The following is a 16145-nucleotide window of genomic DNA, read 5'->3' on the forward strand; positions in this document are numbered from 1 at the left end:
GTATCTCTCGTTGGCAAAATAAATTATTTTTTAGTATATAATATTATAATCAAGTGATTATATAAATAAGTCAATATGCAATTAAAAAATATCTTTCTTAAGAAGGTAGGCTTCAAATAATCGCCTAGTATGGAGTCTTCGCCATTGTTATTTATAGTAAAAACTCGATGACAGATTCACAAAACAAATGAAAAACATGCTGCTGTCATTTGCATTCAAAGTTTGTTACACAAACAATTTGTAAGATTTAAATGTTGATTCAATTGAGTATTTAGATTATCGTAGCGTATCTTTGGATGGGGTTTCCAACTAATGAACACTATTTACTTGAATCTAGTATCATATTATTATTAATTGTCTTCAGGATCATAATGTTCTATATTATGCCGTTTCGGCATTTTCATATTGGCAAGCACATAGAGATCTTTATGTTTTCTTGGTATTCTCCAGTATTGCTGATCTTTTCCGAATGTTTCCGCTTCTTGCAAGGTTTCCGGAAGTCTCTCGTGCAATGTTTCTGGCAGAAATAGTTCCATGATTATTCCCAACACACAAATAACCATTATAACTATGTAAGGGAATCTCGCATTATGGGACACACCCTGTAAAAAGAAAAATCAGTTACAGTTTGTGTCATATAAATTCTACATTTATTGAAGTTATACTTCTTTAGGCGCGTTTGGAAAATCAGATCAGCGTGTATTTTTGGCGTGTGACATGTAACACATAATTTATTGTTTCACACAAAAAAAATTGTACTCGATCGGATTCGAACCACGATTGTTCGGTTATCAACCGAACGCACTGCCTTTACGACATAGTATTATAATGCAATCGTGACGATTATACAGTATAATATTATAGTTTAAAATTGATCCGTTACGTTATGTACGAAGAATTTTTCCATTGCCTAGGAAACGAATTTATTATTGTTGGCCAAAATAAAATAAAAACAACGAGAGATAATTAAATAATTTATTTAGTGATATAAGTTAACGTGTCTAGAAATAAACCACCAGCACTCCAATAAGTGGCCCTTCTTTATTCTAGTTTTTATTGTTATGGGGCTATTGAAACGTCAATTCTATCTTATATCACACTTTATTATTTGACAGATCTGAAACATGACGTCTCGCGCAATGATGTGATCATAGCCGACCATAGTGACCATTTTGCTTGGTAAAAAATATTCTTTCGCGTTGTGAATTGTACCTACACCTTTTTATTTGTGATTAGCTGTCAAAACTAAGCTTAATATTTTAAGTGTGATAGGTACGCTACTCTTGTTTGGTATTACATATTTAGTTTATGTGAAAACTATTTTCTGTTGAAAATTTTGTTGAATAAGTTGAAAACTGTTTGAATATTTTTGGTTGATGTGAATTTATTTTATTTTGTTACGCCAAAGAAGTATAACTTCTAACCCGCGTACGTAAGTACACACACCGATTTTTCTATAATATCACCAGCCCAACAAAACACAGAATGCGTTTCATCAAACATATTGTCGAGAGCCATTTTCTTACATATTACAATTTTATTAAACCCAGCGTAAACCAAGCCATAATAAATAACTAAACTCAAAAACTAGATATATAATATATCTAAAATTATACCATTAAATCATACATAACTTTGGATTTTTTATAGATACAATAATATTTTGTATCTATTATGGTTCTGTTTATCCACGGTTAATGAATTTTTAAAAATTAACCAACACCATCTGTAATGTGTATTTTTAATTCAACGAAAACAAACAAGTTTGACTGAAAAACTGTGAACTATTTTTGTCAGACCGCCCATAGCATACCAAAACTATTATGGTTTGCCTTAGGCAGGGTTTAATTAATTTTTAAAAACTAACCAACACTTAGTTTCATGAAAACAAATATGTATGACTGACAAAGTTTAGTGTGCACTATTTATGTTGGACCATCACCCTTCGCCACTGTATAATATGTAGTCTCTAGATAACCGCTGTCCAATTGGCGTCAATTTTTTTTTGCGGGCCACGAGCTGAACAGCAAATTTTTCATCAGACATTGGGGAGAGAATTACCTATCATACATTAAAATATGAAAACATTTAATTATAATTCTATATATTAAAAATACTTTTTCAAAACAAAGAAATATACTGCTTAATTTTACCAGCTTGAAAAAAACATAATTTTTTTGATGAGAATTAAAATATTGCATACCAAATAAATAAATATGACTAATTAGTTTTATTCGTCGGGCAACATTTTGCCAAACGTCATCTTTGTCGGCCCGATCGATGGAAAGAAATGTTTGCTAAAGAAAAAATGTCACGTTGACACGGTCCAAGTACACTTGGACCGAGTGCCATCCAAGTGACAGCTTCATACTAATTATTCCTATCCAAGCTAACTTGGATGAGTAGGACGCGGTCCAAGTAGCTTGGATAGGAATAATTAGTATGAAGATGTCTCATACGAGTGCACTTGGATGGCACTCGGTCCAAGTGTACTTGGACCGTGGCAACGCGCTTTAAAGGAAGTAGGACAGCGCTGCTCTAGATGATTGACTGGTTTGTCTTGTGCTCTGTCCAAGAAATACGTGGAATTTGTTGTCAAAATCACATTTCAATGGCATCATTATTTGCCTTCCGCTCCCTTGACCTCAAGGTCTATGACTCAGCACCGTACAAAAATATGGAGAACACTGTGATATTTTGCTTTCACAGAGTAGAGGTCGTATTACATAACAGTTTTTTTTACAAGAAATGGATGTTACCCACTTGCTCAAACTATTAGGTCCATACTCTGACTTCCAACTAGGGGATGTATCTTTCATACAGTGATCGTGACCACTTAATATATCAGAAATACTCAGTTGCGTTAATAGATGACAGTACGATCACACACAAAGTCACAATGACACAAAGCCCAAGGCCAGCTCAATGACCAATCAGAACTCACCCATGGCCCAGCCAATCAAAACTCAAGCTGCGAGATGGAACACTGCTGTCATGTTATTCTTTTCAAATTTAATGTCAATAATTCTAAATGATATTTTCAAAACAAAAGCAATCGTGCTTTATTTTTTGAGTTGACATTTGTGTAAATAAAATAAAAATAATATTTTGTAATAAGTGTGTTAGGTTTTGTAATTTGATAGCTTATAAAATAAATTAATGGGTAAGTCTACTTTTATAATATTATTATGTTTATATTATATGCTTGTATGTCCTTTGAAAATTCTTTGCAGTCTTGGTATCGAGATAATGATGGTATGTATTGTAATTTTCAAGTTTGCAAATCTACCAACACAAGCATAAATATATAAAGAAGTTTACGTTTGAGTAAATTAGGTAATATATAAAATGTCTATATTATATTTTCGCATTCTTACAAAATTGGAAATGGTGACCATTATCATTTTATGTTTTGACATTACATTTTTAAATTATTGTTACAGAATCAACATTAATATGATGACGATCGTTGGGTTTTTGGCTGCGCAGCATAACAGCAAGCGATAAACATTTATTATGAAATCTTCTGGCTACACATAGGACATTAATGAAATCATCAATCTAACAGGAAGTGCTGACAAATAATTACCACTTTTTAAATTATATGAGACTCTTTTATCCCATTGTATTATTTACTCACAAACCCCTCAATTAACAAAATACTTTATATTCCATGACATTATTAATGGACAATGCACTCAGTACAGTAGCTAGCAAGCACATTTATAGGTAGACGTCATGCAATTTCCATTATGCGATATCACGCATCGGGAATTTATAGCAATATCACCTTTATTGTAATGGCATTAGAACAGTATTTCTAGTGTCAATGTTCATTTGAGCGAACCCGTTCGAACCGAACCATTCGGTAGACCCGACAAAAACCATCGGGAATTTATACCAATATCACCTTTATTTTAATGGCGTTAGAACAGATTATGCCATTCGGCAGACCTGACAAAAAAGTGAGTGACATTTTTTTTGTCCAGATGCTTCGTCCATATTAATGTCATTGTTTATATTACACTATTAAATTAATGCCCGCAGATTGCGCAGTAAGTCACGACCTAAAAGCTTGGGAAGCACTTTTATTAATCAGTATAATGAGTTAAAATGTATACTAACCACAAAAACTATGTATGGTGCAATTATACTTGCTATGTTTCCAGACCACATCCCTAAAGATACTCCACTCTGCCTAACATTTGTCGGGTAGATTTCAAGAGATTGAAGTGAACACACAAAATATGTCACCGAAACCAGTGACTTTACACCGACTAGAAGTATTGATTGTATCCATACTGTATTTGTATCTGGAAAAGAATAAAATAAGTTTATTTTCAGAAATATTAAGTAACAGAGAGAAAAACTAGCATTTGGTAGGGATGCTCTAAAAACTTGACTTTTTTAAAAAGAAAAAGAATGAAATTACTAAGTACTATAAGTTTTAAGATTAACACAAATACCGAATTAAATCTATCTTGGTTTATGCTATTCTCATTAGCAATTATTATTATTAAATTTATCATCTTTAAGCGTTAATTACATTGAGCTACTTTACGAGCTGTTTGTCGGCGAATTTACAATCTGCCTGTAAAGTCGCCCAGTGTCATCATTGAACAAGCTAACAAGCAGATTGTAAACAATCTACCGAGAAAAGTTGAAACCCGGTCAACTTTACACGCTACACTCCGGCGTGTGGGCCTACTGCGTCTGCGCAGTAGCAACCTCCCGGTAAAAAAAACGAACTACGTTCTGTCAAAATAGTCGCTGGCTTGTGGCTTCTAAGCGAATGGAAAGTTTTGTGTGTCATCATCACAATCGCAGTAGCTGAATAGCCCGCTATTAAATTCACCAACAAACAGCTCGTAAAGTAGCTCAATGTAATTGACGCATTAGACTAAAAAACATGTTTCACTTATCGGTATCAAAACAAAAAAATATCGATAGTAATTGATAATATAATCCATCAAGAAGTAATGTTATTTTGACAGTGGTTGGAGGCTCCATACACAAACTAATTTTAAGGGTCTATATGGCCTATACCTACCTACTTAATACATATGTAGTACAATTTAGAGCGCAAGCTAGATTTTTGTGACGAAGAGAAATGGATTCCGGATATACCTATAGGGATGCTATACAGAAGTAATTTTTTTTACATATTAGTCCAAAAATATGTAATAGTAAGGGGGTAGAATATTGCCATGGAATATTATTATCAATATCAATTTATATGTATGATTATATAATTAATAAAGGCTGCGCCAAACCATTTTATCAGCTATATAATATACTCCAGCCAGTAAGGCTCTCATGAGATGTAAGTAAAAATATAATTAATATTATGTTGTGAGCCCTTTGTTCGGGACTTGATATCCAGTTGGCGAAAACAGGACTGCCGGAGCTCTCGTGATGATTTCCGTAATGCCGTATAATTAAATACAGTCGAACTTGGTTATTACGAGGAAGATGGGACCTAGTGAACCGTGTGATTGTGAGTTCACTATTGCTGCGGTAGTTGACATGTGGCGCTCCCTTCACCTCAGCGTAAGGCTTCCCGATGAAGTCGTTCCTTAACAATATTATATTCACCTCCTGGATCTGTAGAATAAATGGCCATTGCTTTTAACGTAATATAATATATAATACATCCATTGTGGACTATACTCACCATCTAACATCATAATAATCGGTATCAATCCCAAAGCACTTAGTAGAAAACCAACTGCACCCGTGAACCGACGTCCTAACCAGTCACAGAGAACTTTGCCGATGAGATACGCCGGCAGCTCAGCAACAGATTGAAGAAAAAAGTTCAAAAAGGGATTTCCACCCATGTTCGTTATATTCAATATTAACGTATTATAGCTGAGATAACAGCATGCCCTGGAAAAATATAAATAGATATAGGCATCACCACAGTTGAGTAATATACGTAGGTATAGTGGTGCTAATATACGGTAGGTAATGATAATTATCTTTAAATAATTGCAAGATAAAAAGAACTTTTTATGTACAACATTTTTAAATTATGTTGAACCATATAAACTTGACTTGACTAGCTTAAGCGATCAAAAAAAATTGTACTTGACATGTCATATTGATTTCCGTAGTAATGCACGTATATATTAATAATTTGGTTGCTAGGACCCCAGACCACTAGCAACCAATAATGGTGTCGAAATAACTATTCATACAAAACAGAATTAACTGAAAATGAATTCAATTCTACTTAAAGATGGCTAAAAGTATTAAAAGAATGCATTGGCATCGTGTTCTGATATATTCTAAAAGTTTCAAATGTCTAGCTCATATATGTATAAATATAGAGATAGGCAAAGAAATGGTTCACTCATGCAATCGAATGAAGCATGCCGACAATAGCCGACAACTTACGAGAAAAAGCGACGGGATAAAAAAATGCAGGGCATCACGGAGGATTTACGTTGGCCCTTTGACCGTAGTTAAAACGTACTCGTATAATAATATAATAATGTTCAGCGAAGAAAGGTTTAAAATAATAACACTGTTTAGTATAATTAATTAATTAACTGGGATTTTAGTATAATTATATTTGAAAGTTGGGAATTTATGAAAAGATTGGTAGGTTATTTAGGTGCTTGCCTACATGTCTTTCAAAAGTAATACAAGTAATAAAGTAATTATAATAATAGCAATAAAAAAATTAAAGTAAATAAAATTATAAAAGGATATAGTATGTCATCATATTATTATAATAATCAAAAATAAAGTTTACATAAAGATATACACATTGAAAAATATTATGAAATTCTTGCAAATATCCCATCACTGTAATTAATTCAGCCTTAATTAATTTTAATTTACATATTTGTAATTAGTTCGGGTTTAATTAGGTTATACTAACCAACTTTCCAATATTTCTGTTATGATAAATATTAAGAGAATTAATAAGTAATTTTCGAATTAATAACATCAACGAATCATTTAAAAATAAGAAACTCGGATATACAAAAACATAATATAAGTAGTACGTACATATATATAGGTATATGGATTATAAATATCTGAACACAAACACGTCTCATAATCGACTAATTTGGTAAACAAAATAAATATATATACCTATATATCTTAAAAAATCTTGTGTACTGGGATTCCATGAAGAATTAACAAAAAATAATATCAAAGTATCAACGCATACAATGATATAACAATACTCAAATATACGATAAAATCAAAACGTGTTTCTTATATTCAATTATAATATTAATAATCAATCCTTTCACTTAATGCGGTCCTGAGCAATACATACACGGGTGCTGTGTAAACAGAGTAATACGAAACGAATTTCAGCATGCGTTATGGAGTCGAAATTATTTAAGATTATTATTTTAACATGTATAAATTTAATTAAACATACTCATTTTTGATACGTCACGGCTCCTAAGCGTTTATTCTTTTCATTGCTGTCGGTTTTACAATTTAACACGCTACACACAACCATTTTTACTGAATATTACCTACCTCAGGTGAACCTTTCACGTTGACTTACCAATGCAAACTGAGCGTCAATGTGACGCACGTTGAAGTGCTACCATAACTTGATTACCAGCCTGCCTCACCATACTTTCATATAACCTGCCGTCCCTAGGTCTAGCTAGTCGGGAAATTAGTTAAAAATCGATTGCAAGATTTGTACTGGATAAACAACCACCAGACAAACAAGAATACGAGCTAAGAAAAACGTGGTAAAATAGGATGCGTGTCTTTCTAAATTAATTAAAACAATTACAAAAATCTTATCTTTTTACATAAGTGCAGTAAATTGTCAAGCTAATAGCGCCTGTAGATGTGCGTTATATTTTATTATTTACTTGCACCAATAGTAGTGTTTATTTTAATCTATCGCGATTATAACTGTTTGCATGTAAAAGTGCTGACTGTCTCTTCAATCTTATTCTTCAAGCGTAGGCGAGACAGGATGTTGTCATTTTATGGTACTATTTGACAGTCATGAAAATCGGTTAACCTCAAAATGAGTCTGCGCGGTGTAATTCATTTTTTCCCGGCATCATATTGGTGCTATTTGACAGGTTCGGGCAAGTTCATAGATAATCGCACCGAAATGCAAGTACCAATTTTATTATTGCATGAATATTCAGAAGCTTGTGAACTTTTTTGATACGTGCATGCAATCTTGCAACTTCCACGATAATACGTACTATTAGCAATAAATCCATGCATGTGTAAACGGGGTGTAAAAATAAACATATTATATTTTTATTGCATGATCTAATTCACTCGGGTATAATTTAATATTTAGAAAATAATATTAGAGTAAAACCCCGTTAAATCGAAATACTAAATATATGACAAAAATACAACACTTATATATTTTTCCAAAAATTTTGATTTATGGCGAATTTAGAATTAACCGTACTGGTAAAGTTGTACCAACGTTGAATAAAATAAATTAAAACACTAAAATATTGAGCATTACTTCAGAGGTCTGTTGATAATACATTATTTGTATATTTATATATTCTGACCCTAGATGATGTCTTGATTTGTATGTATACAGACAGATTATATCTTCTTTCTTCTTCGACCATGTCCGATCCTAATAGGATCATATGGGCCTCCACAGAGTAGAGGTTTGTATAAACAGATTTTGTTTTTTTTACGAGAAATGGATGTCAGCCACTTGCTCAACCTATTAGGTCCATACCCTGACAGACACAAATTGAAAAACAATATGTGTACTTGCCAGACCCAGGATTCGAACCTGGGACCCACGGCGTTATAGTCCAACGCTTAAACCGCGCGGCCACAGTGGGTGTCAGATTGTGATGGTGACAGATTAAATATGATGAATAAAACGTAGCTCGTGTATCAATATGAAGAAGATAATGACGTATGAGTCCCCTACATTCAGGCTTGTAATTTCAAAATATAAAATATTTCTCACCATGAAAGGGTCATGAGACATGTATTCTTTGCCAAACGCCAGCTTGAGAAGAGACTGGCGACTCCGTAAATTTTCTCAGGAGCGGTGAATGAATTTTGTAGCATCAGTGCGGAATCCGGAGACAAGCGTGTTCCGTTGACTTTTGCAATTATTTTGAGTTGTTTGAGACTTTCTGCCACCCTTCCACGGCTCAACAACCATCTTGGAGATTCAACTAGATACCTGCAAAACAATAAATAAATAAATTAGACTTCATTAGTATTGAAATGTTGATATTGGGTAATAAGACAGTGCTCGAAATAGTTAGAAACAGACAATAATGTTCCAATATTATTAGATTTAATATGAACATTAATTTGATAATGATTGGTTTCAAATATCGGATAACTAACCTAACCTAACAAATAATCAAGTATATCGGCTATTTTCAAAATTTGTTTGCCGCTGGCTTCCTGTAAATCGACAAGAACCGTGTTTTATTTAGACATGAATTTTATCTCAGTATTATACGACCCAAAGAAGTTGGACGGTCTGTAATATTCGACCACATATTTCTGATACAATATTTCACTGTGAAGTGTGATACGGCGGACTGCATACGTACAAATTTCCGGATACATTATTTTTCCTTCCATTATCTGCCGCATATAAGCAGTGCATGCTATTTCTACCTCCGCAAGATGCACTTGTTTTATATTTATAAATAACGTATTAAGTAGCTACGATTGTTTAATTATAGCAATCTCTCATAACATCCACAGGTATTGAAGATGTCAGAAGACTAATCCTGGAATACTAAACCCAAATCCTATCGAATGGTACAAAACTCTCATTATCTAGAATTTATGTTAAGTATATTAAGATCGCCTGAAAACTTGGTTACAAAACAACACTGTAAAAATAAGTGTATACGACATGTCAAGTTTTTTATAAAACTTTGTTGAAAAGATGTAAATTCATGTAATGATTTTCATAATAATGCCCGAACCGGAGCGCCGTTTTTATTTTTCTATGAAACAGAGCGGAAGTCTCAAGGATTTCACTAACCGGAGCTGTGTTCTGGTCTATTTCGAGTGTTGGACTATACTAAATGTTCATGTAATATCAATATTACAGTAAACTCATTTTAATATACAGCAGATGATTATTGTATTATGCTAATATTAATATTAAAATATGTGATGCACCAACCTAGTTAGTATTTCAAACTGTCAACTAACAAACACTATCGACATTTTGTAGAATTAGTTCAATAAAAACTAATACGTTTGACTGACAAAGTTTCGTATGCAATATTTTTATGTCAGATTTTAGCAGCCTACATTCAGCCTTCGCCACTGGCATGTACCTTCAATTCAATTAATAATTTTACTATATACAGTGCAGAATGTGAATGACGCCATTTTCATTTGTTTTGTTCATCTGTCATCGACTTCAAAATAATATTTTTAACATTGGAACTGTCCAGAAGACCCGCGTATATTTGAAGCTTAATTTTTTGGAAAATGTAAAATAATATAAATGAGAGTTAGGTAGGTACTCACAAAGATAATGGAAAGAATGCCAACAAAGGCACTGTTGTGGCAATAATATAAACCACTGTATCCCCTGACAGCCAACCGAAGAGCGGCAGCATACATAGTCCTGTCATCCATGCAATATTCTGAAGCTGGACCAAGAATGCTCGGTCTTCGGCCGGAGATATTTCCATCATGATGACAATACAAGCTTGGGCAGGTGTGGTGCATGACATTGTTGCGAGTGCTGACGCTGCCAAGAACAGAAGGTACCAGTCGGTGACGAAAGCTGAGACGAACCGGCCTACGAACACCGTTGCCAACGATATAAGAAACGCAGGCCGCCTACCTAAACTGAAACAATTAAACATGTTATAATTCTGCAGGATTTCTGACATCACTACACCAACATGAATGCAATAGAACAGACTACATATTTTTACAGTGACTTGGATTATAGAAAAATATAGATAGAGCTATTGCATGTGTTTGTCCTTCAAAACATGACGAACTTTTTCATGCACTTGCCTCACCCCCTTCACGCTTCCTCTGCGACCCTTCCTGGGTTATTCGAAAATATGTGTGACAGTGTGCGTGTCATAGTGTTGCCAGATATTGAATATTTATTCCAATGTTATAATTTTACAAGCGATATTTTTATAAATTATATTATAGCAACACTGGCGTGTTGGCTATGCACTTGGTAAAACATTACTCACTAAAATCGGCTCATGCGGAGGGCTTGTACAGTGAGTTTTCAATAATTTAGTTCTAATTCTATACAGAAACAATTCAAAAATCTGTGTTAGAAAATTTTGCACAAATTATCATTTCAATTTAACTGTATACATATATAATATACTAAAAACTGTAAATAATTATGATCATCTAATTTATATTTATCAAGTTTATTACACACTTATTTTTAATACAATTAATTTATTACCCACAATAAACTATAATTTACTATGGTACGCTACAAAAGATTTTCTACATATTGTTGAAAAATATTTTACATGATTATACATAGATGGCAGTATAAAGTACAATTTATACCTACCAAAAGATGGCGCTGTATGAAATACAATAACTTATAAAAGTTTTTAACACTTTATTATTTATAATACTAAATGAATTCTATATCCAAGTTTCTTTGAATCAATGTCATATGCAATGACAAGTAGAATACTCACATGTCACCGATGTAGCCAAATATCAGAACACCAAAAACCTCTCCCAATTTGCCAGCTGCCAATATATTACTAGTGTAGAGATTCTTATCACAGACCCAGTTTTGTAACGATGGTACAGTATTAACATACCACGTGGTATCATATTCATATCCAAACTGGCATGCTGTGGAAAACAGAATACAAAATATAATATGAAATTGAATGAATTGTATATAATTAGGTCACTGTAGAAAATAAACAGGTAATCCAGTAGTTAATGTGCTCCATGGAACAAAAAATAATTTGTGTTTTGTAAGAATGCATATTTATAAATGTGAATAAAGAAATCCTGAATGAAAGTATTATAAATTATAACATAATTCAATCTCTCTATTTTCCTATCATAATTAATTGATGGTAGATGTATGGCAAGACATAAAAGGTGACGGATAGAAAACGGATTTTAAAAGTGATATTATCTGTGATTATGTAAGTAATAGAAATATTGTGGTTGATTCAAATTGAAGTAAGTTCGGGATTCCAAAAAACAAAGTGAAACTACCAAAAAATAAGCAAACTAGCATAAAAAATGTAATATGCAAGATATACGTAGTTACAAAATCATTTGTACAGTGACACCTTTGTACAAATTAAGAAAGCTATGGCGTCTATTTCTCGCTGACCGGAATGGCAAAATCTCCCATTCAGTAGATGCGGTACAAATCTCGTTCTACAAAGGATTCAAATACATTATTGTTGGTATTCATATACCATAATGTCATATAGTTACTCAGAAGTGATTCAAATAACCATGAAATGAGTAAAAAGAGCTTCTTAGATGCTTGCTAGATGTCACTGTTCAAAACCGATAATGTATAATATTATAATTATTATTATTGGTTATATTATGTATACTATTTTGCTTTTAGGGAAGTAGATAGTAATATTCCTCTGGTGTTTTAATTACATTGTCGTATTAATTTTACAATTTAAAAATAGTGATATTATATTTTATTCTGAAACAGCATCCCCTTTTATAAAATGCATGTAGCTTGGTAGATAATAATATATGAGTAAATAGATAGGTAGGTATATTTTAATAACGAATGGCTAAACCCAGTGGGGGCTTCTAGATAAGATATTTGGGGGTGCTGCGGTTGATTAAAAATAAAAATAAATGTTTATTTGGATTATATTTTACTATTAACATCAAAATTAAATATAAATAAATAATTATATTGATAATTAAAAGAAAGAACTTTGCATAAATTGCTTGCAGAAATAAATTTTAACAATGTTAATAAACCATTATAGCTATATTTCTTTTCTCGCTGTGGCGCGCATGCTGACGCGCGACGCAGAAACGGAGATATACTGAAATCGGACTGTCTGATCGGCAGTACGAAGCTGCGAGCACCGCTACCCGCGCCCCTCCGTCACCCACTCGAGAATATTCTATTAAAATCGGTATTGTGCAAATCAAGTACCTACCGCGGTGTATGATAATACTATTGGATGTATCGATGCGCTGGCGAGCTGATGACACGCTTAATAATATTGATATTTTCATATAATATACATAAATTTATGTGTATTATAATATTACGTTTGTCTCAATTTGCTTGGGGGTGCTACAGTACCGCAGTGCATATGGACGAGCCGCCACTGGCTAAACCCCACCACTTAGAAAGTCATAAAGCCGCCACTGAGTTCATAATTATGTACTTATTCTTTAATATGAAATCCCTAGACATACAAACTGAATGAAACTGTTCCTAACGGATGTTCGAGCAGAACAAATTTTATTCTCAGGGAAGCATTTGGACTGTTCTGTTCCTAATATGAACTGATCGAAGCCGAGATCTCTATGGTTTTGTTCCATTCATCGAATATTGTCAGTGTTGTCCTGTGCATTAACAGCTGTTCATAATGAGTTCCTTGCTCAATATTACAAATTATGTTAAATTAGTATGCAGAATGTAGATTCTAATAAAAATAAAAGTTGTTTTGAATGTTAATTTTTGTAAGGAATTGAAATAATAGGACTTATTATCATAGCAGAATACTTTGTATTAAAATTAACACCATTATATAACATTACAAAATACATATTAATATTATGTTTCCTCATTTGAACAAATGGATAGTTTCAGTTGGAGAAAACTTGCATGCATATTATGAATATAATTATATTCAGCTGTCCTCTAAAAACATTTTTAATTGGACTGTATTGGTAAAAGTATATTAGAAGTATAAAAGTATAGGAACAGATACTGTAAAAAAAAAGTTATGCCAAATGGAACTTGTACTGCGTTTTTCACATTCCGGAGGAGTGTTTATACCTCTAAGCTATTTACGATTCACGCAAATTATTTCTTATAACTAAGTTTTCATTAAGGTTCCACTAATCAAGAAGTAATCAGCTTTGTAATCAATTATGGTAAAATTACATTATTAACATGACCATTACAGATGTCCAACGATAGCCAAATTTTGATTTAAACCAGTGTTTCCCAACCGCGGGTCTGTGGACTGGTGCCAGTCCACAGGAAATTTCTGCCAGTCTACTAATAGTATTGTTACCCATTTTAAAGTGCATATTATGCAAAAAATTCCAAGCAAATAAAAAATGAAACATACAAATATTATTATTCTTGTAATGCCACTGGTGTTCAGACATAAAATCAGAGGCACGTTTCCCTAACTCAACGTGACGCAATGAAAATTTAGAAAATTTAAAAGAGGGCCTCCGAAAAGTTAAAACCTGCCACTCAGTTATTAAATTATATTTAAATTTGAAAAAGATGCATAGTTCTCACAAGCTGAGTGAAAAATAGGTATTTCCCAAAGCATAACAAAACTCCTGATTAGAAGTAAACATGGGTTAATTGAGCAGGTAGATATGAACAAAGATTGATTAACGTGAAATTTATTAAAATTGCATGTCGATGGTGAGAAATTGACTACTCATAACAGCGGCGGCTCCTCTAATACCGTGCAAGTGCAACGCACTGCCTGCATTTTTGAAGACATCGCTCAACTTCTCATTGTTATTCATACGTGTATCACTCACTTCAGTACATGTAGCAGTATTATTAAAAATTCTCCGTCCATGAGCGCAAAGCGATTGCATCCAAATAGATTTTAAGTTTGCACAGGATTACAATGAGGTCATTAATCGGCGCACGAAACGAAGGACTCTAGAAACAAAAACGCCAGTTTCTGTTTTATAACAATGTTGGGGAGTTAATTTTGAATATTCTTACAGTTAACATATTTAATGAATCGCCAATATTTAAAATACACACCTGCCGCGTTTATTTCTGAACCACTCAAATTCATTCAAATTAATAAAAAATACCTCAGCGGTTATTTATTTGGCTAACGCGCTAAAGCATTGTTCGCTCAGAGCGTAAGCCATAAACTGTGACATTTATATTTCTTTATTGATATTAAATCATTCTTGCTGTTCAAATCGTTTTTGAGAAATAGTATACATAAACAAAGACATATTTAATTTACCTTCTGAGAAGTCGGTAAGAGAACACGGTAGCCTTCGGTGATTAAGGTAATCATCAAAAGACGCTTTACGACCTTACGTGGCTAGGACACGTGCTCCGGATGCCGCCAAAAAGTGTGACATGTCGTACCCTTGTGGCACAGCCTCAAGGGTTCCGTCGCCATGGCCTGCCCTCACTCACCCTGCAGCGGTGCCACAAAAGCGACCTACGTGATGCAGGTCTGACATGGTGGGAGGCGCAAGAGTTGGCGATGGACCAAGGGAAGTGGCGCGAACTTGTGCTTGCCCTATGCTCCAATGCTGGATAGTGACAGGGTGAAAGAAGAAGATCTTCTATATATAGAAGGTAAACCATTGCGCACTACCAGAAAATGCTATTCTGAAGACTACCGGCCGCCACTGGTTACGAGTAGTCACCATCGATATGGCGTATATGGGCGGCCACAACTTACTTGAAGTTGGACATGCCCGCTATAATAGTCATTATTCAGGTATTAAATTGAACTTAAAAGAAGCAAATCAATTGAAAAAGCAAACATACATACCCGTTGTGTTGTCAGGCAGCTCTCTCACCTCCGGTCCTATTGTTGCGTTAGTGTACTCGTACATCTCACAGGAACTATATTTTTCTATTCCCAAAGAATCAGTAAACCTATCAAGAAATTTAATCAGAATTAATAATTAATGTCTTCTCCCAGATGGCGCACATGGACATTACAGTGTGGAGAACCTTTTTCTTAAAATTAGCTATTGGTCATTATTATTAATTTTAAGTTGTTCAGTTGTATGTAGGCACACAAGATGTTGAGGATAGGGAATCCAATCCCGAGCCAAAATTCTGATCCCGGGATTTCGGGATTACAATTTGACAATCCCGGGATCCCGGGACTGGTCCCGGGATTGGGATTTTTTTCCATTGTTAATATAAAATTTTTATATTTACAAATAACATTGATAAAATCGGTCAAAAATAAATCTAGTAT

General features: G+C 33.6%; 1 protein-coding gene across 2 annotated transcripts in view; it reads right to left on the bottom strand.

Moving 5' to 3' along the window:
- Positions 1–341: 341 nt before the first annotated feature.
- LOC147078905 (carcinine transporter) overlaps positions 342–16145 on the bottom strand; it is a 52531-nt gene continuing 36727 nt past the window's right edge. For both annotated transcript variants that reach the window (XM_085951336.1, XM_085951325.1), the window contains exons 3-9: positions 15708–15814; positions 11664–11826; positions 10498–10824; positions 8954–9175; positions 5675–5889; positions 4126–4313; positions 342–602 (exon numbers count right to left, since the gene is read on the bottom strand). In XM_085951336.1, the coding sequence (XP_085807462.1) occupies positions 351–602; positions 4126–4313; positions 5675–5889; positions 8954–9175; positions 10498–10824; positions 11664–11826; positions 15708–15814 (1474 nt within the window). In that variant the 3' untranslated portion in view covers positions 342–350. The remainder of the gene's footprint in view (positions 603–4125; positions 4314–5674; positions 5890–8953; positions 9176–10497; positions 10825–11663; positions 11827–15707; positions 15815–16145) is intronic.

The sequence above is a fragment of the Rhyacophila brunnea genome, unplaced genomic scaffold (assembly GCF_057557595.1).
Source record: "Rhyacophila brunnea isolate RB1 unplaced genomic scaffold, BYU_Rbru_1.0 scaffold_10, whole genome shotgun sequence".
Taxonomy (NCBI): Eukaryota; Metazoa; Arthropoda; class Insecta; order Trichoptera; family Rhyacophilidae; genus Rhyacophila; species Rhyacophila brunnea.